Source organism: Pyxicephalus adspersus, chromosome 1, assembly GCF_032062135.1.
Source record: "Pyxicephalus adspersus chromosome 1, UCB_Pads_2.0, whole genome shotgun sequence".
Lineage (NCBI taxonomy): Eukaryota > Metazoa > Chordata > Amphibia > Anura > Pyxicephalidae > Pyxicephalus > Pyxicephalus adspersus.
The window spans coordinates 10665535-10688664 of NC_092858.1; the positions used below are offsets into that span (position 1 = coordinate 10665535).

General features: G+C 41.9%; 1 protein-coding gene across 1 annotated transcript; it reads left to right on the forward strand.

Annotated features, from left to right (window-relative positions):
* Positions 1-1672: 1672 nt before the first annotated feature.
* Positions 1673-19520, forward strand: EED (embryonic ectoderm development). The gene is made up of 12 exons (XM_072402321.1): positions 1673-1792; positions 5888-6040; positions 7027-7119; positions 8587-8652; positions 9475-9600; positions 10586-10667; positions 10793-10884; positions 11497-11630; positions 12946-13051; positions 14780-14938; positions 16466-16539; positions 18919-19520. The coding sequence occupies exons 1-12, from the start codon at positions 1688-1690 to the stop codon at positions 19043-19045; spliced, it is 1317 nt and encodes a 438-aa protein (XP_072258422.1). The 5' UTR covers positions 1673-1687; the 3' UTR covers positions 19046-19520.
* Positions 19521-23130: the final 3610 nt, after the last annotated feature.

Below are 23130 nucleotides of genomic sequence, written 5' to 3' on the forward strand. Positions count from 1 at the left end.
CGGCAGGGGGAGTATTTTTTAACCATGTCAGAGATGTAAGTGGGACAATCACTGTGTAGGGATTTGAAGGCAAAGCACAGGAGCTTAAAGTAATGGTGGAACATACACAATATACATATACAATTTTATATATAGAGATTGTTATCCAGCATTTATATAGCACCATCATATTACGCAGCACTGTACAAAGTCAATAGTCGTGTCACTAACTGTCCCTCAAAGGAGCTCACTATCTAATGTCCCTACCTTAGTCATATGTCATTAATGTAGTCCAAGGTCAATTTTATATATATTGTGCTTTGTGTATTACCCACCACATTGTGCTGTATGATACATACTCCATACTGCTCTGTTCTGTGCACTATGATATGTTCTATATATTACACTATATATAATCTACTGTGTGTATTACCCACCACATTGTGCTGTATGATACATACTCCATATTGCTCTGAGGTGTGTGCACTATGCAAAGGTCTGTATACTACACTATATACACTGTACTGTGTGTAATACCCACCACATTGTGCTGTATGATACATACTCCATGTTGCTCTGCATTTCGGGAATGCACAGAAGGAGCCTTTTCCTGAAAAGAGAAAAAAAAATTGCAGATCTCACGCATGCACACCAAGATTGGCTACTGTTTTCCAACCTACATCACCCAATCTTGCGCCTGGGTTCGGTGACGAAGGTAGAAGAACCAGGAAGAAGCGGAGTGCCGGCCCAAAAACAGATACCGTGAAGACATGGGACCCGATGGAAGAGACCTCCGGATGGATCAGTCTGTCCTGTGGGATTGAAGGTAAGTGTATTTTTTGAGTTTAGTTCCTCTAAGTATTGTAGTACCCTGTCTGGACTTTCATCCACCCCTTTCCATACCTCCCAACTTTTGAAAGTGCTAAAAATGAACATGTGACAAACATGTGTGATCACATGGGCGGGGCATGGACAGGCGTTAATAAAGCTCTGCAGGGCTGGAGAGGATACACTTCGTCAGTGAAGCTGGGTGATCACCCAGCCTTATTGATAGAAGTGCATCCTCTCCAGCCTTGGAAAGCTTTAATAAATCAGGCCTATTGTGTTTCCATATTAGTCTATCAAGCTTTAACCACACCTGTCAATGCCCCGCCCACTTGACCACACCCACTGTCATGTTTCTTTTTGGCACTTTTAAATGTTGGGAGGTATGGAAAGAGGTGGATGGAGGGTATATAACCTCCTCCAGGTTAGGGCCTTCCAGGACTCCTCAAATCACTGGACCTGATGCAACCCACCCTGGTAACATGGGGCAACTGCATGGAGGATGTCAATATGATGGAGGAGGTTATAAAAATAAATAAAAAAAGGGTGGAGCAGCTACCAAGTGGCCATTGGAGTACAGGCCTCCATGCTGCCATAGGTGCTGCTACCCCAATTTAAAAACTACTTCAAGGTCATATTTAGTTTTTTTCAGGTAAGTAACAAGCATGGCATGGTTTAGGAATATTGTTGATAATGAAAGCTGTGGAGACTTTATATTCCATGCATTGTGCTGTAAATAGGCAGCTCAGACAATCTCTATTTAGAACTGACTCCCTTGCCCCCCAAATATTAAAGATGGACGCGCATGCGCATTTGGCATCCTCAGCAGAGTCACGTGCCCTGAGCGGCGCAGCAGAGTGACGTCACGCCGAGGCGGTGGAAGATGTCTGAGGCTTCCGGTCGCGCGGCGGGAAACGAAATGCCGGCCAAGAAGCAGAAGTTAAGCAGTGATGAGAACAGCAATCCAGAGCTGTCCGGGGATGAGAACGTAAGAGAGGCGGGGGAGGAGGCTGAGGGGTAATCCGCGCACTTTATTAGGCGGCTGGTGTGATGTGTTAGCGGCTCTTATAGCGCCCACAGTCCGGGGTGGTGATGGCTCTCTGAGTCCTTAGTCTGCTGGGGGCACCACAAGTACCAGCATGGCCCTGAGCTGGGTTATAGGAACAGCCTGGGGAAGCTCAGCCATTCTTTTATTGTTGTGATGTTTGGGAGCCCCATGGGGGGAGGGGTGACCCCTTCCTGGAGTTTGTGATGGCTGCTGGTTAAAATAAATGTTTTTTGTTATGTAGATTCACTTTACTTTTCCCTGCACATTCACAAGGGTGAAACACAGAACAATATGTGCCATGTGACTATTCTGCTTTGTGATTGGCTGCCATGGCACCAAATATTGGGTGAGGGCGCTGTGGCTGCTGGGTTCTTATTGGTTCTGTGAGGGAGCATTGTCTGTGATTGGCTGCCAAGGCACTGAATAGTGGGGAGAGTGCTGTGCTCCATTTGAGTTTGCAGGGGGCGCTGCGTCTGGTGTTTTTGGGTTGTCTGGAGGGAGGGGGGCCGTGTCCATGATTGGCTGCCAAGGCACCAATTGGTGGGTGAGCGTGCTGTGGCCCCCAGCTCTCTATGGGTTTGTAGACACTCTGTCCAATCAGGGGTGGGGTTACCTCTGGGTTCTGCGGGGGAGCTTTGTCCGTGATTGGCTGCCAAACCACCGAATAGTGGATGAGAGTGCTGTTACCCATTTGGGTTGTCCCGGGGGGCACCGCATCCATGATTGGCTGCCATGGCACCAAATGGGTTCTGTGGGGGAGCCTTGTCTGTGATTGTATGCCAAGGCACTGAATAGTCGGTAGTGCTCCCTTTGCATTGTGTGGGGGTGCCACATTCGTCCGATGGTGGTTTCTTTTTGGGTATGCTGGGGAGGCCGCTGCGCCACATCTGTGATTGGCTGCCAAAGCACCAAATGGGGGTGCTGTGCTCCATTTGGGTTCTGTGGGGGGCACCACATCCGACCAGTAGTGTTCCCTTTGGGTTTCGTGGGGAAGCCTTGTCCGTGATTGGCTGCCAAGGTACCACACAGTGAGTGGGGTGCTGTGCCTTCTCTGGATTGTGTGGGGGTGTCGTGTCCGACCAGTGGTGGTCCCTTTGGGTTGTGCAGGTTGCCTTGTCTGTGATTGGCTGCCAAGGCACTAAACAGTGAATGGGGGGTGCTGTGCTCCATTTGTGTTCTGTGGGGCGCTAGGTTTGACTAGTGGTGTTCCTTTGGGTTCTGTGTTGCAGCCTTGTCCATTATTGTCTGCCAAATAGCTAATGGGGGTGCTGTGCTCCTTTTGGGTTGTTCAGGTTGCCTTGTGTGGGATTGGCTGCCAAGGCACTAAACAGTGACTGGGGGCAGCTGTGCTTCATTTCGGTTCCTGCAGGGTGCTTCGTTGGACTAGTGGTGTTCTTTTAGGGTCTGCAGGGGGCGCTCTGTCCGTGATTGACTGTCAAGGCACCCAATAATGGCTGGAGTGCTGTGCCCCATTTGGATTTGTGTGGCCCTGTGTCCAACCAGTAGTCCCTCTGGGTTTGCATTCAGTAAATCATAACACCGCCATAATATTATATAATGAGCAAAGAATGACACATCCAGGTTTAGCTCGGTCATATAAAATAAACTTGTGGTTTCAAAGTTTGGCTCAGTTTACATGTTGTGGTTGATTTGTTCTCTGTTGTAATTGCTTTACATTCTCTCATTAATTATGCAAATAAAACATTGTTTTTTTTTCTTGACTTAATAAACCGTATTCATATAGCGCCAACATATTGCACAGCGTTGTACATAAATAGGCTTCAGGGTAATAGACAAAGAACATCCAGTGTTTGTACAATAAATAGGGGCAGCAAATGACTGACAATTACAGACACGGGAGGAGAAAAGGACAGAAGCAACTAGAAACACTTCCTTTAATTTTTGTCTATAGGACTGTATATCCTTAGTGAAACATATAACTGTTTTTTTTTTTTTGGAACACGTAATTTTCCAGGCTACGTACACATGTCAGATGATTCTCGTCTGATTATTGCTTGAGGGCTGATATTGGATAAGAATCTGATTTATGTACGGCGCTCGTCTGACAGTCATGGATCCATCCTGCTGCTTGCTCGTTTTTCCCCCCTTCCCTCTCCATAGAGCATTACAGTGCTGTCCCATTGTTGTTGTTGGAAAGGATCGTGAAAGATCTTTCTAACGGTAAGTCTTCCGTGTGTACCCAGCCTTAGACACCAATGATCTGACTGCACGATGCATGAACGAGCTCTCTACATACAGCACCGTTCTGCTCTATGGAGGGGAGAAGACTGAGCGGCACCCCGCTGCGCTCTCCTTCACTTTCATCACAATCATCTGCCAGGATCGTTGTCGGATGAGCGTTGTACACGCACCAGATTCTCATCGGATATCGGCCCTGAGGTGATTATCGGACGAAGCCTTTGTGTCTGCATGTGTACCAGGTGCCCATTGTCAGATTCATGAATATCTTGAACATTATCCCTTCATACACTTAACTTTGAAAGTTTTCCTATTACTTTGCTTCCACATCTGCTCTGTTTTTGGACTCCAGAATGTTCTGGCTTCAGAAACCCGCTGACCGCACTAAAAGGGGGATTTCACTTTCTGGCTAAAAGTGGGAAACCCCTCTTTGATGTGAAGGCTTAGAAACAACATAAAATTTGCATGTCCGGAAACTACACAAGTCAGTACACCTTGGTGCCTTCATAGTGTTCTGCAGTCATTTAGAGGAAAGTTTGAAACTTTTGGAAAATCAGACCAAAAACTTCAGATGTGAGTCAGCATCAGAAAGATGTAAGTTTGACCTTTTGGGTTTTAGTTTGATTCAGCTTTTTTAAAGGTTGCTGGTTTCAAAAACATTTTACAAAAAGACATTATGTGTTTGCAGTAAGATATAACTGCATTACTCACATTGGTTAGTGTTAATCCAAATCCATTTTTTATTCTTTGCTGGAACAAAGACCAAATTAGAATTTGGTTTTCATTTGCTAGGTACATTACAAGGACATCAAAACAAAAAAAACCAAGAGAAGCCTGTACCCTGCTATAAACTGCTGAGAAGGGACTGTGCTGTATGTGGAAGCAGTGGTTTCTCTGCTGAGATCTCATATCCTCCCTGGTGGGTCAGAGCCAAAACTATCCAAACAGTGTTGGAGCTTCGGTAATTGTGTAAGGGTCTAACCCTGCAGCGGGTATGTTGGACCTCTGTCTGCTGTAGTTTTTAAATAATTAGAAAAAAGTAATTCCTTAAGCCATAGCCCACAGAGTAACCTTTCTGACTTCATGTAGTCTTAAGCCGCATATACACGTGCAATGCGAGTTGTTGGAAAGGATCTTTCATGATCCTTTCCAACGACTATGCTCTGCACGATGCATAAGTGTTGTACATACAGCACCGTTCTGCTTTATGCTAAAGAGAGGGGGGGGAACGGAGCAGTACCCTGTTGTGCGCTCTCCCCCTTCCCTTGCATTAGGATCATTAGTCGTCCATCGTCCGTGGATCCGCCAGGATGGTCGTTCGGACGATGAACGACTGTCGCTGTACACACGCCAGATTCTTCCCCGAAATTGGCCCTGAGCCAATTATTGGGTGAGAACCATTGGATGTGTGTCCGTAGCTTTAGGCTTGCATGGATTTACCCCCTGGGGTGAGTAATCACTCTTCTCCTGGACCAAGTGGCACCCTTGTGTCATTACATGTACGCTGCATAAATACTGTTTATTAATAATAACTCTATAAATGTATCCCCCATCCCCTCCAGTTTTATTTAGTGCAGCAGTTAAGAGTCAGAGGACCTGGCCTGTAAAGTTTGCTTTGTAATATGTATAAAAGTTTTGTTGTTTTGAATTGGTTATTCAGTTACACCTAAATGGTTTGGCTGTGTTAAGAAATACTACTTGGCAATTTATTATTAGTTTTGGATGATTGGGAGCTATGGATTCTGATATTCCTCATCTGTTCTGGGTACTCTGGTAATGGCATTCCCTTTCATTTTTTTATGTTATTGGTAACAAAGAAATAATTTCTCTACACAGGATGATGCTGTCAGCATAGAAAGTGGCACAAACACTGAAAGACCAGACACCCCCACAAACACAGCCAATGCCCCAGGAAGAAAGGGTTGGGGTAAAGGAAAATGGAAGTCCAAGAAGTGCAAATATTCATTTAAATGTGTGAACAGCCTGAAGGTAAGTCCTGATGATTGAACCTATGACTTTATTTCTCTCATTGGTTTTATCTGAATAATGAATGTTTTCTTTCCAATCACATGGAGATACCCCAGTATCCAACAACAATACTTGTGTGATGTGATTATCCCAGGGGGGCAGTAGGCTAAAGCTACAAGATGAGGGGTACAAAGGGCAGTGGTTCCATGTAACGTGTTTATATTACACATCTGCAGGGACATTAATAGTTTAACACACACAGGGAATTCGTCTAGGTAGTAGCCATATCGTGAATTTGATCATTGAGATCTTTCCCACATCTTAGTTGGTAGTTTTTTTTTTTTTTTTATACTGTCTAATATGTAACTTTGAATACCAGGTCTGTGTAGTTCAGGGTCATTGACAATAGATAGTATTTAAACCTAGAAATCCACTAACAGGCAGGATTTTCATTGCACAGGAGAACTACTGTGTATCTTCTACAATAAAGGATTCTTGCCTGCTTGGTGCATGTGAGAAGTACAGTGAACAATTTTGGCGTATGCTGAGATTAATAAAGTCCAACAGTGCTGATCCCAGAAATGTTTTGAGCTGGGTGGGAAAAGCTGTAGGTGGGTGGCATCCCCTGTATTGTGACCCAACTTTTCAGTAACCACCCAAAAACAGACCGTTGGTTACTGAAAAGTGCAGGATGTTGCGCCCAGCTAAAAGAGGCCAGGGAGAACACTGTCCAATGCATATTTGTTAGAAATTGCTCATGCCACCACACCAATTGAAAAAGCTTTAACCGACAGCTGAAGGTCTAAGACAAGGCTGTTGGTAAATGTGACCAGTGAAGTTGAAATATAGTGAAGCCTTTGGATTAATATAACCGCCAGGGATAATTGTGTAGAAAAGTCAACGTAGCTTGCATTTATGCTTGTATGGGTTTCATGGTGCTTATGCCTTTGTTTTCTTTTTGAATTGGTTTTTGCATTATTCCATTATTTTCTTTCATCTCACCACAGGAAGATCACAGTCAGCCTCTTTTTGGAGTTCAGTTTAACTGGCACAGTAAGGAAGGAGATCCGCATGTGTTTGCTACAGTTGGAAGTAACAGGGTATGTTATACAATGTACCTGATGTACCTAATTTAACAATATATCTTTCCTACCCCCCCAGGTACTTTGCATGCACTTTGAATATATCGCTCTGTCAAAAAGCACTACAGGTGCAAGCTTCTAAATAGGATTGCTTGTTTGTACAGCCAAAACCTTTTTTAAAGTTTTTAGTGAATTAGGGAAAACCTAAAACGTCTGCCAGCTTTTTTTTTTTTTTTTTGTTTTTTTTTTTTGTTTTCTTTAGCCGTTTACTTCCTATCCTAGAGAAGCAACAGAAAGTTAAATTATTTTCTTCAGTGAGGAGAATTCCTTCTTTAAGTGTTCCCAGAACTGGTGTCTCCTCAATTTTTTTTTTCTGGGGCCAGCACTAAACGTTTAAATTCTTTTATTTTTATGGTGATCCTAGTGAACAGGAACAGGGGAGTTCTTACCTAGGCCAGATGTTTAACCAGGGTTCCTCCAGAGGTTGCTGGGGGTGCTTTAGGCCATTGTTTTTCAACCTTTTTTGAGCCATGGCACATTTTTTACAAAAAATTCTGCGACACACCACAAAACAAAATGACACTCTGTAGCTAATTCTCTTGTCTCTAAAGCTACGTACACACGTCAGATTTTTATCGCCCGATAATCGGCATCGGCCAATTATCGGGCGAAAATCTGCCGTGTGTACAGTCCGTATCCTGCCGGATCCACGGACGATGGACGACAGCCGATCCTAATGAAAGGGAAGGGGAGAGCGCGCAGCAGGGTGCCGCTCCGTCGCTCTCCCCCCCCCTCTCCAAAGAGCATGAACGGTGCTGTATGTACAGCACTGTTCATGCATCGTGCAGTCCCTTGTCATTGGAAAGGATCGTGAAAGATCCTTTCCAACGACAAAAGTTGCAAGTGTGTACGCAGCTTAAGAATAAACAAGGCAATTAAGCTACCTACTTCCACCCACTGACATGGAAGAGTATTACATTACTGTGCCAGTCCCTACAGCAAAGACACTCGACAATGTTAATTGGATAATTTCTCATGGTACACCTGAAGATCTCAGGGCACACTAGTTAAAAAATCTCACTGCCTTAAGCAACAAGCAATTTTGTGAGCCACAGGTCAGTGTAGTTACACCAATGATCTTTTTGGCTGTTCTGTTACATTGCTCACCATTGGGAAGAATGTCACCCTTACAGTCATTCTTCCTGCTGATCAGCACACTAATATGCTGTAAGCTGTGGATAAAGTATTTATAGAAGGAGGTTCCCTGAAGACCTGAAAATTATTTCAAGGGTTCCCCCATGTTACAAAGGTTGAGAAAGCCTTGCCTAGGCCTACATTTTATTAGAAGGTGTTGCCCAAAGTGATTTTTAAGAGGATAGCATGGATGTGATATTATCAGATATAATTGGCAAATTGATGCTTCTTTGTTCGTTTCAGTTGCTGCCTACAAAAAAGTTTTGTTAATTCTACTTGTTCTCATTGCAGGTCACATTATACGAATGCCATTCGCAAGGAGAAGTCAGATTGCTGCAGTCTTATGTAGACGCTGATGTATCCTTTTAGCTTTGTTGTTGCATTTTTCTTTTTTTTTTTTTTCTTCCGTGTGCTCATAATGAAAAGCAATAGATTAGAAATAGTACTTCTGGTTCTCTTACTGCGGTGTGTGTTTTTTTTTTTTTGAGGTTTTCTATTGATCCCAAGGTTAACCACAGAACTCCCGATGTATTCTTTAGCCGCCTTCTGTCTTGTTTCCTAAATGTTTCTATAAATCATAAAACTGTGTTTTTTTTTTTTTGTCAGCAAGAACATCATTCATCAGTGTGGGTGTTGAGTAGCTTTTTGTATACAGAGATCGGTAGTGTAAGCTGCATTTACAATCTCCACACCTTAAGCTACGTACACACTTCCAATGGTTCTCGCCCGATAGTCAGCGGAGGGCCCATATCGGACGAGAATCTGAAGTCTGTACAGCGCAATGTTCGAACAACCGTCCTGGCGGATCCACAGTCGATGAATGATCACAATTCAAGGGAAGGGGGAGAGCACGCATCAGGGTACCGCTCCGTCGGCCTCCCCTCTGCATAGAGCAGAATGGTGCTGTATGTACAGCACTCGTTCATGCATCGTGCAGTGCATAGTCGTTGAAAGGATCTTGAAAGATCCTTTCCAACAACTATAATTGGAAGTGTGTACGCGGCTTAACATCTTTCCTTATCAGGCATCTTGATGTGAGGGTTTGGGCAGGGCCAGTTAGGGAGCAGAAAAATACATGGTCCTCTTATGAGTGTCCGGATGACCAGAAACTTCATTTTCTGCTTGAACTTGCACAGCAACCATTTCCTTTGGTGTGTTCTCCTTAAGTGTAAGATTTAGGCAGATGAAAACTTCTACACCTGCGCATGGACGTACGACAGCAACACAAGTCACCCGCTCCTCGCTGTGGCTGGGTCCAGGGGCATCATTCGTATAATTAATCCTATCACTATGCAGTGTATCAAGGTAAGTGGATTAAATGTAAAATGCCCATTGATTATAATGGGTCCCATATTTCAAATGTTTGGGACTTTATAATATGTAATGCTTTTGTAGTAACTTAGAGCTTTATAAGAAGTGAATTTGCAATGCTTTTTAAAAGGTCATCATTGGCAAGAATGGAAATCTGTTTTGCTATTAAATGCTGAATTTCTATCTTTGGCCGTACAGTCTATCGACAAGATTTTCCCACCAGAATTCCCAGTTCACCGTTAACTGCCATGGTTTAGTTGAGCCATTGTGCAAGGGGGCCTAGATATGGGCCACTTTTTAAAGGGGAACTATAGCTTCAATGTGTTAATAACAGAATTCTTTGAATAGAAAAAAGGAAATGAAGGCAATATTGTCATCTTTGTGCCTGCATATGTGTTACAAGAATCTCTTTGCTGCAGGGAACTCTTCCATCTGTCTACAAAGGACACTCGGAGATGTATGGTGCTACAGTGTTCTCTCCAGACCCTTTTAGCTGGGTGCGGAGCCTGGCACATTTCAGTAACCACCTGGCTATTTTTGGGCAGTTACTGAACAGTTGGGTCACAATACAGGGGTTGCCACTCGCCTACACTTCCTACCCAGGGCATAGAAAGTGTTTAATTTTGCTGGCCCGGAAAACTGAGGACAATTCGTTATATTTATTAATTTCAGTACTGTACCCAAAACTTTTTTCTTTTAATGGACTGTTATTTTTCTGGTGTTTTTACTGGAGTTCTGCTTTAAACATTCCAGCTGCATCCCTCAATTTAATTCACAAGCCACAATGATGCAGCTGAAGAATACAAATCATTGGTAAAGAAGCAGGGTAATAGAGTTGGCTGTGTTCACAGCAGAGCACCACGATTTCCATGTAATCCTGCTTGCTTAAAGGCTTAGAGCTTCGCTGTTACATAAGTTGATTGTTTTTTATTAGATGTTTTCCTTTTAATCTTTTCGCTTTCTGTTTCTCACATTACAGCACTATGTAGGCCACGGCAATGCAATCAATGAATTAAAGTTCCACCCAAGAGACCCAAATCTTCTGTTATCTGTAAGCAAAGGTAATTTTGTGCACTGCGCAATATGGTCATTATCAGTATGAAGGCTGTAGAATTTGCGTTGTTAATGTTGTGCATTTTTTAATTGCCCGCTTATTTTACCAAAAACTGTTTTCTTGTTCCTGCAGACCATGCACTGAGACTGTGGAATATTCAAACAGACACGCTTGTGGCAATATTCGGAGGTGTAGAAGGTCATAGAGATGAAGTACTAAGTGCAGTAAGTTATTCGCTGCTTCTTTTTTTGTCATCTGACTTTGAGTGGAGATTTGATCATGAAAATAAACTTATTGGTTCGGGTAGCTTTAGCTTTGACATTTTAACTCCTAGTTTACCACTTGTATAAATGCATTTCATTATTTCCATTCTTATTTGCAAGTTCAGAACTTGTCACGGTAATTAACTATCTTCTAGATTTATTGCCAACTCTCTGGTGGGAATGCCACACTGCCTGTCTAAACATTCATCAAGTGTCCAATCCAGTGGACTCATGTACTACAATGTCAGTAGTGCATTTAGAATCGTTTTAAAGCTCAGATGTAATTGTGCAGCCAGTTTAAGAAGATTCTAGAAAGAGGCACAAGAAACCGAGCGGTAACAACTTTGGTGGCTTTGGCTTGAAGGCACTTTGGTTTTCGCCCTCAAAACATACTTGTAGAAGCCACAGCTATATCACCCTGTATATGAACCAAATCTCTCGCGATCTTGGAAGCATTAAAGGGGAAAATAATACTAGTTACAAATAATTAAATAATCCTATAAACAGCTCAGGTTGTGTTTGTTGTATGAATTTAATGTTATTTGTAGATAATTAAGAGTTTGTGTTTTTTAGGACTATGATCTGCTGGGAGAGAAGATTATGTCATGTGGGATGGACCATTCACTTAAACTGTGGCGGCTTAACTCAAAGAGAATGCAGACTGCAATCAAAGATTCCTATGAATACAATCCTAGCAAAACAAACAGGTGACCTGTCTTTTCCTGGAATGTACATACATTTGCAATATGTCAGGCTCTTGAGTTGATTAGTCACACAATAAAAACCAAAATGTAAATGACACTAATTTACACAGTACAGCTGGCTTTCCTCTTCAGAATAATTGGCTTTTAAGCATGCATTTTGAAAGTTTAGTTTTGCACATAGATAAGGTGGATACACATCCTTAAGGTGCGTACACACTTCCAATTTTTATCGTTCCAATCGAACGACGAACGATCGATTGGGCAAAAAATCGTTCGTAAAAAAAGTAACCAACGACGCCGACGAACGAGGAAAGTCGCTGGAAACGAACGACCGGACCGGCGGATCGGATTGGACGACGATCGTTGAACATCGTTCGTGTGTACGGTCGTTCGTTGATCGTCCATGGGCTGAGCATGCGTAATGAACGAACGTTCGTTCACTTTCCTGTGGTGCACATATTTCCTCTATCGTTCAAACGATCGTATCTATTGTGTGTACAATATCTACGAACGATCGTGTCGTTATCTGTATGTACAGGATCGGTGCTATACGATCGTTCGTAGATATCGTGCAGGATCGTTCGTCGTTCGTTTTCCAACGATAATAATTGGAAGTGTGTACGTAGCTTTAGCCTGTGCTGCCTCCCTTGGTAAAGTTATGCTAGGGCACTCAGAGTAGCACTTGGCAAGCGCTTATATGCACTGAAATAATAAATCTAAGACTTCTGCGCAAAGGAGCATGTACTAAACTCTTCCTTTAGTGCTCATGTGTTCAAAGTATGTCATGTGTACATCCTGCCTAATTTAAATCTAATTTCTGCCGTAATGCCCACCTACCCACTGCCCTCTAGCCAAATGGATGCAGTGGCGGGCTGGTGGCATCATCCGGTGCAGGCCCCTTGGAGGGAGATGGATGCAGCATGAGGAGGCAGATGGGGATTATCCAGTGCGGGCACATCTGTAGTACTGGAGAACAGACGTAGGTGAATATATCAGAAAGGAAGGAAAACTAACAAGCTTGTTGCCTATGTTACAGGGGGTGTGCAGGAAATAATTCTTGCCTGAAATGCGCTTTAGTTTTGCTCTTTGACACTGGTCACACCTCTGAACTCGTTTAAATGTTTCTATACAGTGTTCTCCCCAGAAATTTTTTTCAGCCGGGTGGTAGGAAGCTGTAGCCGGGTGGTAAAAAAGGGGGTGTGGCAAAACACGGCAAATTCTGGGCGGGGTATTCAAATCAGCCGGGCGGAGCAACTGGCTAAAACCCTCTGGGGAGAACTATGCTATATAACATTAATCATCTCTTATGTTTTCACAGGCCGTTTATTTCACAAAAGATCCATTTTCCTGACTTCTCCACAAGAGACATTCACAGAAATTATGTGGATTGTGTTAGGTGGCTTGGAGACTTGATACTGTCAAAGGTAAATCCTGTTTATGTATCATTACAATTGCCTCTTTGCTGATAAACAGAACGTTTTACATGTAATCGCAAAATACAACTTCCATTCAAACTTGTCATGAAGCTCAAATAAAAAAGCTGAAAAGGGAAGAGGCCTTAGTGAAAATAGCTGTTCAACAAAATGAGGGGTTGGTCAGATCCGCAAAAATGAATTATTTCAATTCTTTTCTGTTGTAACATCCTTAGTGGAAAATTCAAAATCAGTAGAATGACATTTGAACTCATTAAGATATATTGGCCTAGCCAAAATGACCATTACTTTTTTTTCCTTTTAAAGCACAATCAAGTAACCAGGGAATAACCCACAAAACACATAAAAAGAGTAACATCAAATCTTTTTAAATCCGGTCACATGGATCTGACTTGTTTTGCTTCCTAGAAAAAAGCAGTCCAGAAGGAGGGATTGCTTCCAGGGCTCTTGCTGGTATTGTGGTGTTGTCACATGATCACAATGCAAAACATCTGTCCCCCTCCAGGTTTTACATTGCCAAACCTAATAGTACACATAGGGCAGCCATAATTGTGTGCGTATCTTTTTCTCCTGACTTTATATAAACCTTCACTTTTAAGCTTTTGCATATAATTACACAAATCCTTGGCAGGCATTAAGCAAAGGTAAATACAACCAGGTGAACGGCAACACATGACTGTGTACTTTAACAAGTACGAAGTTAAGATGCAGAAGAAGGGTGGGACCTTACCACTTTCATAATGATTTAAAGAACATGTAGCAAGCAGGTACTGCTAATCAAATACACTTGATTGAGTTATCAGCAAGTGTGACCACCTCTATATGAGAAATTACAAAAAACCCAAGAGCTTCTTCTCAAACTCTTAAAATTTTAGTTTGTGATGGTACAGTTAGAAAGACTGCACAAGTGCGGCTTGTTTGGAAGGGTTGTCAGGAGAAGGCCTCCATGAAAAGATGATCATGGTTGCACAGCTTAGGTTTGCAAAGCAGCATCTGAACAAAATTCAAGACTTCTGGAACAATGATGTTTGGACAGATAACACCCAAGTGGAGAGGTTTGGTTTTTGCCAAATATGAAGCTGTGCATTATGACCAAACACAACATATCAACACAAACACCTTGTACCAGCTGTCAAGCATAGTGGTTTAGGGCTGCTGAACTGGCTTGTTTTACAGCTACAGGACCTGGGCACCTTTATCATGGAGTCAACCATGAAGTCCTCTGTATACACAAATATTCCAGAGCTGAATGGGAGGTCATCTGTGCAACAGCTAAAGCTTGACTGTGAATGGGTTGTGCACCTGGACAATGATCCCAAACATCCTTACAAATCTTCAACAGAATTGCTGAAAAGAAAAAAAATGAAGGTGTTACAATGGGCCCGGTAAGAGGGCAGACCTCAACCCGATGGAATCTTATTGTTAAGGGTTTTGCACACACAGCTGCTTCATTTTGGTAAATATGGACATGCTGGAAACTGTTTTACACCTGGGGTTAGATTTAAACTATTTTAGAACCTGAACCAGAATGTCTCCATAAATAAAACATTTTATTTAAAGGAGGGTTTACTTTTTCACATGACTGTATAGGTCTCAGAATGTTGTTAATTTTTTTAAATATTTAAAATGGTTTCATGAATATCTCTTCTGTAAATATTTGTCTGTGAAAATATAAAATTACCATGACCCCCCCCCCCCTTTTTTTTTTTTTTTAATTAGTCGTGTGAAAATGCCATTGTTTGCTGGAAACCGGGCAAAATGGAAGATGACATTGATAAGATAAAGCCAAATGAGTCCAATGTCACAATCTTGGGGCGGTTTGACTACAGCCAGTGTGATATCTGGTATATGAGATTTTCCATGGACTTCTGGCAAAAGGTAAGAGAAACTATGCTTTAAAAAACTTATAGCACACAGTTATACAAAAAAATCTGTACTAATTTGCTTATGTACCCTTCATGACATTGTCTTGTATTCTGGTATAGGGATTGGCTTTCTGTGAGCCAGTTAGGTTTTTACCATAAATTTGAGCCAAGTGATTTGTTTGGCATAAATTGTACTGGCAGCTGTTTGATTAGAATGACCAAACGAGGCTCCATGACAAGCATAAAATATATCCAAATTATGGTGGCATGCATTCATTTCTGTAGTAGCTTTGGAAGCTGTGCTTTAGTGTCACCCAGCTATCCTGAAATTGAGCCGTGAAGCATGACTTAAGGGGCACGCAGAAGTGTCTGTTTTGTGGGCTGTCCCTACATTCTTATTGCTGTGTAAGAATCCAGATTTTAGCCCCCCGTCGGCCAAATGGCAACATTTCTTTTTATTTGGCTATGGGACACAGGAAGGCTTTAACTTTCACGATTTCAGCTTGACTTTTGGAGTACAGTGTTAAGACCCTACTGCACTGGACATGCCTCAAATTGCCCCTTTGAGTGCTAGGTCCCCATTCTAATAAAGGTGGCTGCATAGAGCTTTCCAAGTTCATCCAGAACAGTTGCTATTTCCTTAATGATTACCCTGTCTCTAAAGAGTAGGCCCATAAGGCGAAACGCTAGAAATTACAACAACATGGGTTGTTGGGACACCTTGTTTCTACAAGTTTTGCTACAGAAGGTGTTAATTCTGTGGTACTAAACACTTTCCTCATCTGCTGCATGGAGCTCTTCACCCCTTTAGCTCTTCCCTGCCTTATATTTCTGTTTCTGCTTGCAAAAACCTGGCACTTTTCAGTTCAGTTACGGTCTGGCTGTTTTTTAGTATTTACTGAAAAATTGGATCACAATACAGGGGCTGCCACCCACCTACAGCTTCACACCCAACTTAAAAAAAATTCTGGGGAGAACATGGCGTTCCTGCTGCCCACCTACATTGACTTTGGTCACTTCTGACTTTGAATATCACCTGTTACTGGCTGTCTGGGTTTCATGAGAAACAAATGCCTTGTCTAGGTTTATTGCTTGGGTTATGTTTATTGTTAGAACAGTAATGTTTCCTAAAGTAATATAGCCTTCTCTACAAAAAAGCTGCAGCCAGAATAAAAAATCCTGTCCCTGTCACACTGCAGAGGTGGACTCTTGCTCTCCAAGCAGCTGAGGCATAAACGTTACAATGCAACTGCTATCAACTTTGGATTTTCTGTATTTGGCTGATTCCTGGTGTTGTGCATCCTTGGGTTCATTTATGGTTATGCAGGACAAATAAACTGTCTGATACAACACTATAGAAACAAACAAAATGCAAATTGCTCTCTGGTCATTCTCCTATACAACATACAGGGCAAGTGTTTTTTGTGTGTAGTTACTATATGCCATAATTTTCAATTTGAAAAATACTTCTGTAATGACAATAATCTAAAACTTGCTTTCACTGAAATTAATCAGCTTGTGTACCTCATTTTATATGCAGATGCTTGCACTTGGAAACCAGGTGGGGAAGTTGTACGTCTGGGATCTGGAAGTAGAGGATCCGCACAAAGCTAAGTAGGTCTTCGTTTAGTTATCCCTCATGCTTTTTTATGTTTAATGCACAGTGTTAGCTGCGTTACAGATTATGTGAAGTCAGGGCCCTGGCTCTCTTGAAGACTATTGCAAGGATTTGCAGGCACCACAGTGTCTGCAGGTCAGTACTATTGTTACCATGAACACTTTAGTTAAAGCAACCTTTCTTCATTATTATTATTATTTTTTTTAATATGGAGGAACCCATGAAATAACTCTCAGGTCTTCAGGGAGCTGAATATAATTCTTATAGCCGCAACTTACAATATATTAGCGTGTTGTTCAGTGGGGAGAATGTTATCCTTGCAGACAGCCAAAATGATCTTTGGTGTCCATGGTAACTGACTTAAGACTTTCCAATTTGCTAATGACTCAAGGAACCCCCAGCAACCTATTGAGGAACCTTAGGAATCCACAGACCCCTAGCTGAGATTGCATTAAAGGATAAGGAAAGGTCAAGGTCACTTTAAAGGGGGGGGCTTCTTTAATCTGTTAACCCAGGGGTCCCCAACCCCCGGATGTCTGACAGGTGGACTGCAGCTCCATGTCTCCGGTTTGCATCGCAGGCTCAGGGCAGTGGGCAGGTTGATTCTGGAGACAACCTGCCCACTCTCCCTTGCAGGTCTGAATGGGCTGGTTCTGGCTTCATAACATCACTCTGGGGGGAAGTTTCTTCCACCTTAGGTCACACACAGCTCCATGTGCGGTCCACAGTCCGTGCATTAAAAGGTTGGAGACCACTGTGTTAGCCCATCCTTGTAGAATGGGCAGCCTAATGCATTGATTAGCAAAGTACTTACATCTGCCCTGTGCCTTCCCAGATACTGCACTGGCATGTAAAGATGGCAATGCCAGTAAATATCACTTCTTGTCCAGCCACAGAACAATATTTGCAAGTTGAGGTAAAAATAAGAGATCTAAGGTAAAACTGCTTGCACTGCCAGTATATAACTTTCTTTTTCATTTATGGAATGCACATAGACCCATTTGATTAGCTACAGCATGGTAGTTCATTTTAAAACAATGAAAATATTGTTTCCCTTTGTGGCCAGTGGGGCTACTAGTTAACATTAGGAATGACCTGGATCTTCATTTATGAGAAAATGGGCAACTTCTCTTCTTTGTGTTATGGGAACCATTTACCCTCCATGTGTCTTTGTAGGTAACTACAGCTAGGCAATGTGACAGGGCCTCTTTAGGCTAAAATAACCGCTTGGCCACACCATGTATTTTGTAGAACCCCTACTTATTAAAATATATACCCCACAGTGATTGGCAACCCCCTATATTGTCTGTGATCCTGTTCACAAAGTCGGTGTACTGCATTTTTGTGACTTTACTCCATGGAGCCTTATGGGGCAGTCATCAACTTGCAGCCTGCAAACTCACCCCTGCCCTTGTAAAACAATCATCTTAAATGCCAGGATGACATAACTCCTGCGGGGCTACCGGAAGTTCATTAACTCCTGCGCGGCTACCGGAAGTTCATTAACTCCCAGCACTTGCAGAGGAAGCTGGCAATGCCGGGCAACCAAACACGACACTGCTCATGTGCGGCTGTTTTTTGCCACAAACTCAGAGCTTTTAGTAGGATTAGAGGGGATTTGTGCAGAAGGGACATAGCCTCTCCTTGTCTGCAATAATGATCTGCCTGATCGTGGATTCCTAAAAGTGGAACTTTAGTTCCACTTTAATTTTACAAAACTGAAAGTGAACCCTCCTTTCTATCCAAAAAAAATTTCCCTAAATATTTAATTGTGCAGCTGTTTTGAGTGAATGCCTTTGTCATCTCCAGTGATTAATCTGTTGGTATTCATTTCATGATTACAAAGTCGCAAATACACAATGAAAATTGTCCCATAGACTTTAAGCCCTGTACAGATGCTAGACTTTTGTCACCTTGATCCAGCATACATACAGGTGCAGTGACATTGTTTAGTGAACCCCCTGTGCCCGATCGCTAAACTCCTGACCCCAACAACTATTGTTCAGCAGCACGGTGCAAGAACGGCCAGCTCAGCAGTTTTTGAGCAGTGTGTCTGCACAGTGATCATTCATAACGGTCACCAGAAAAGATCGCAAGTGCCTGTACCTGACATGAAGCCAAATTTGTGGGTTAGATTTGTCACAGGCTTGCTTGATATTTGTCCGTTAGTCTTAAATCTTCATGGCTACTATATAGCATTACCTAGCTGTGTGACAAAATTTGAAAAATGCCCCCCAGTCAGTCTGACATTTTCTTATGGGACAAGCTCCTAGATAAAACATTGATGTACACTGTTGTATGCATAGATAAATTTGTTGTTACTCCTACTTTCCCAAATGTTCAAATCTTAACTATTTTCTTTCTTTCCCCACCAGGTGTACAACCCTGACACATCCCAAATGCGTGGCGGCAATCCGACAGACCAGCTTCAGCCGGGATAGCAGCACTCTCATAGCAGTCTGTGACGACGCCACTATTTGGCGTTGGGATAGACTCCGGTGAATCCTCTTCTTGTGAAGAGAACTCCTTTTTTTCGGTGTAATGTACTATTCGCGTTTTTTGCAACTCGCGTTTTGTAGTAAGGCCCGTGGGCCGTAGCCAAGTTTAGTGATCTGGTTCTTCTCTGTACTGTTCCCTCGCTACAATTTCAGCTGCTTTTAATAAAAATTTATTTTTGTACAGCTTTCTGTAACGTCTGTTTTTATGAATTTTTGATGTATTTACTGTCTAATGTATATGCCGTTTTTGTATGATTGTGTAATATGGGCATGTTGGAAGCCAGAACGAGTATGTTCTATGTATGTAAATATCTTGTTTGTGGCCTTTTTACAAAGAAGTTAATTTAAGATATCGTATCGCGGCGGTTACTTGATGTTATGAATCGGTGACTTAAAATACGAACTGCTCGAAAGAGGCTGAAGTGAAATTTTTCACAAAGGGGTCTTTGTGAACCAATAAAAGCAACTTAACAACGAAATGACATTCTGGCTGTTTTATTTTTGTAATATTTAAAGTTAGAGAGCTGTAATGTCTTCAAGTTGGTGATACAAGCAAGGGTGCAATGAGGATGAGAACAAAGGGGAAAAAATAGGTCCTCTCCTCCTTTGTCACTGTCTTGTCATTTGCAACCCCTATTTAATGTACAGCGCTGCATAATGTGTTGGTGCTATATAAATACTGTATTATAAAATATATAATATTAATATACCTTGTTAAATTAGGGACAATTCCTCTTTCTTATAAATAATATCATATGCCACATCCCCATTGACAGTAGATATAAAGAATATAAATGCAGGTAGATACCCTTGGGACTTTAAAGGGATTCAATCAAACTCACTATACATAATTGATATAATTACCATAAAAACCTTAATTTATTCAAAAATCATTAAAAAATACATAATCAACAGGTTATTCATTGTTGTCATATTTTGGTCTATTTTATGTAGATAGGCATTAAACGTTCGACGCATTCCTCGGATCGAAGTCTGCTTTCTCAGGAAAAGCAGCTTATAATTGTAGAATCAATGTAATAATTTAAACATCAGTCTAAATAATTACATATATGTTTTCCAGTTACTACTTATGTTTTTTTTTAATGGCTCCCTGGTTTAAATACCCAGATCAGCAAAATGATCCTTTCGTGTGTAGGTAAACCAAATGGACCAAGATCTCCGTGTAAGGGAGATGAATTCTTTTATATAGAGGAAATAGCGACACATTTTAATGAATAATCTATTTTGTGTTATTTATAATAATAATTTATAATACTAATATACTTATTATAATATATATATATATATATATATATATATATATATATATATTAGTAATAGATATTAGTGTGTGTTTATGTATAAAAATAATATAGGAAAACTTTCTTGGGTTTATAGGTTGAAGCAAGAGAACCTAGAGTCAATAAGTTAATTCATCCCTTAAGTCTAAGTTCAGACCCCCTGCCTCAGGATCCAGTGATCCCCTGTGATTCCTGGTGGCTGATGCCTTGCCAATAATTCGTAGCGCAGGGTTGGTTCCTAAACCAGCATCTGCAGTAAGGTACTTTACTTCCTACTTTCCTTGCTGTCCCCAATCATTCTCTATGTGGCTGCCATGGTGAGCAGTTACTTAAATCCGTTCACTGGCATGAGGGAAGTGGTAAGATCATTGCAATCTCATTACCAGTCTGAACAAAGCTTAATACACAATAGAACTTTCAATGCAGTGCTCAACCCAGAAATTATTTTAGGCTAGGTGGGAAGAAATTTTAGGTGGCTGTCAGCCCCTGTATTATGACCCAACTCATCAGTAACCACCCAAAATCGCAACCCCTATTTAAGATACAGCACTGCATAATATGTTGGTGCCATATAAATGCTTCACATGCACCTGCCCCCCCCCCATACTTTATAAATGGCCATGGATGTGAAGTGGGACTGCCAGGACCAATCGCTGGATTTCTGGAATTTGGTATTTTTGTCTTGTTATGGACTTATAGTTTCCCCCTCCTAGGTTGTAAGCTCTTTGGGGCAGGGTCATCTCCTCCTCCTGTGTCACTGTCTGTATCTGTTTGTCATTTGCAACCCCTATTTAATTTACAGCGCTGCGTAATAAGTTGGCGCTTTATAAATCCTGTTTATTATTAGCGTTTATTGGGATGTGAAAGATGACTGATCCCTCCATTGGATATCTTCTACTATTACTACTACAAATTCAGGAAAATTTTAAATTGCTCCAAACATTACAATCTGGTTCTGTTAAGTACTGAACAGAAATCTGTGTTAGACCTTAAATGAGTCCATGTTAGTTTAAATGCAAAGCAATCAGTTCTCACCTTTTCATATGACACTTGCTTAAATCCTGATTGTGTCTGAAAGAGAACCTGTCATTGTTGAGGCAAAGCGGAAGTCCGGGTGATTTTTAATAGGCAACATAAAGGCTGTTAAATCTTATTGCTGTTTCAACATATGGCAATTTCTTACTATTTTGTTTTATCTCCCCTCATTTTCCTATAAAGGGTGTGTGCTGCTCTGCTAAATAAAGATATTTTACCCAGCTATTGTCATTCCTTTTTTTTTTTTTTTTTAGTGTTTTTGGCTGTAATCCATTCTTTTGCCAGTGCAGTTGCTGCCTTTTGAGTACATGGACACAAGAGGGAAAAAGAAGAAAAATTATAATTACTACACAGTATTTATATAGAGCCAACATATTAAGTAGCGCTGTACAAAGTTCATAGTCATGTGACTAGCTGTCCCTCAAAGGAGCTCACAATCTAATGTCCCTACCATAGTCATATGTCATTATTACAGTCTAAGGTCAATTTTGGGGGAAGCCAGTTAACCTAATTGCATGTTTTTGGAATGTGGGAGGAAACCGGAGCACCCAGAGGAAACCCACACCTGCAAACTCCATGCAGTTAGAGTCCTGGCTGAGATTTGAACCTGGGCACAGCAGATCTGCATCTGCACCCTTTGATTGTAAGACAGAGCTGTACATGAAGGCAATTATAAAAAGCCCTATTATACCCAGAGTTTAAATATATTTTGAAAAGTCTGTCCCCAGCCAATACCTCATGCGGGTAATGCATTGCAGTGATCTGACTTGTCTCTGAGGTTGTAGTTAATCTGATCACTGTTCTTCTTGCTGGAAGCAAATCCCTGCCTCTGCCAAGATGGCCACCTCCATGCACTAGGCACAGGGTAGAATAGGGCCATAGCAATAGGTATCCACTCTACAGCTGCAAACCAGGGGAAAGGCTTTTCTACTCAGGCGGTGGCTGCTTTAGAATATAAAAAATGTACTGTAAAACGCTAAATGCACTGACGCAGAACAAACAAGCACATTAGGAGCCATGACAACTTTCAGAACTTTCTGGGACATGAAACACAAAGATGAAGTTAGCATTCCCATAACAGAGGCGGCTTTTGCAATATAGGATTTTGTTTTAAACATAGGTGGTGCCTTCTGATTTGACACATGCCAGCTCTAAATTGCTGAAATTGAACAGACTCAGTGCTGTATATCTGCAATGTGAGCTCTCAGGCACTGCTGCCTCTGATTGCCGGTTTCTGATTGGGATTAGGTGATGGCACTGCTGTGCTGATCACTGTTCTCCTTGCTGGAGGCTTGGGAAGCAAAGCCCTGCGTCTACCAAGATGGCCACCTCCATGCACCACAAGAACAAGAACATAAGGAGTAGGGCTCTCGGCATAAGAATAAATAGGGCCTACAATGAAGATCGCTGTAATGGAGCAAAGGTAAATGACCTTTGTAAGACAACTTGTACATTGCTATTTGTTTAAGCCTTACCATCCTTAATTTCAGTTAAAATTAAACTCTCCTATGACAGGTTCTCTTTAATTGCTCTCCCCACATGCCCTGACATGACTGGACCATTTCATTCATGTTTGACAGGTGACTTTGCCCTTCTTAAAGATGGCCGAATCTGCGCAGACCAAGCAGCCACGCCCTCTCAAATTAGCATCAAAAGAGGGCGGTGATTAGAAGAAACACGTTCACTTATTGGTTGGATTTCTATGCCAGCTTCTATCATGGCGGCGCCAGAGTCAGACTGGGCGGGGCACGTT

Coding starts and splice junctions, on each gene's coding strand:
- EED (XM_072402321.1), top strand. CDS start 1,688: ATGTCTGAGGCTTCCGGTCGCGCGGCGGGAAACGAAATGCCGGCCAAG. Junction 10,885..11,496: donor GAGATGAAGTACTAAGTGCA/GTAAGTTATTCG, acceptor TGTGTTTTTTAG/GACTATGATCTGCTGGGAGA. Junction 11,631..12,945: donor AATCCTAGCAAAACAAACAG/GTGACCTGTCTT, acceptor ATGTTTTCACAG/GCCGTTTATTTCACAAAAGA.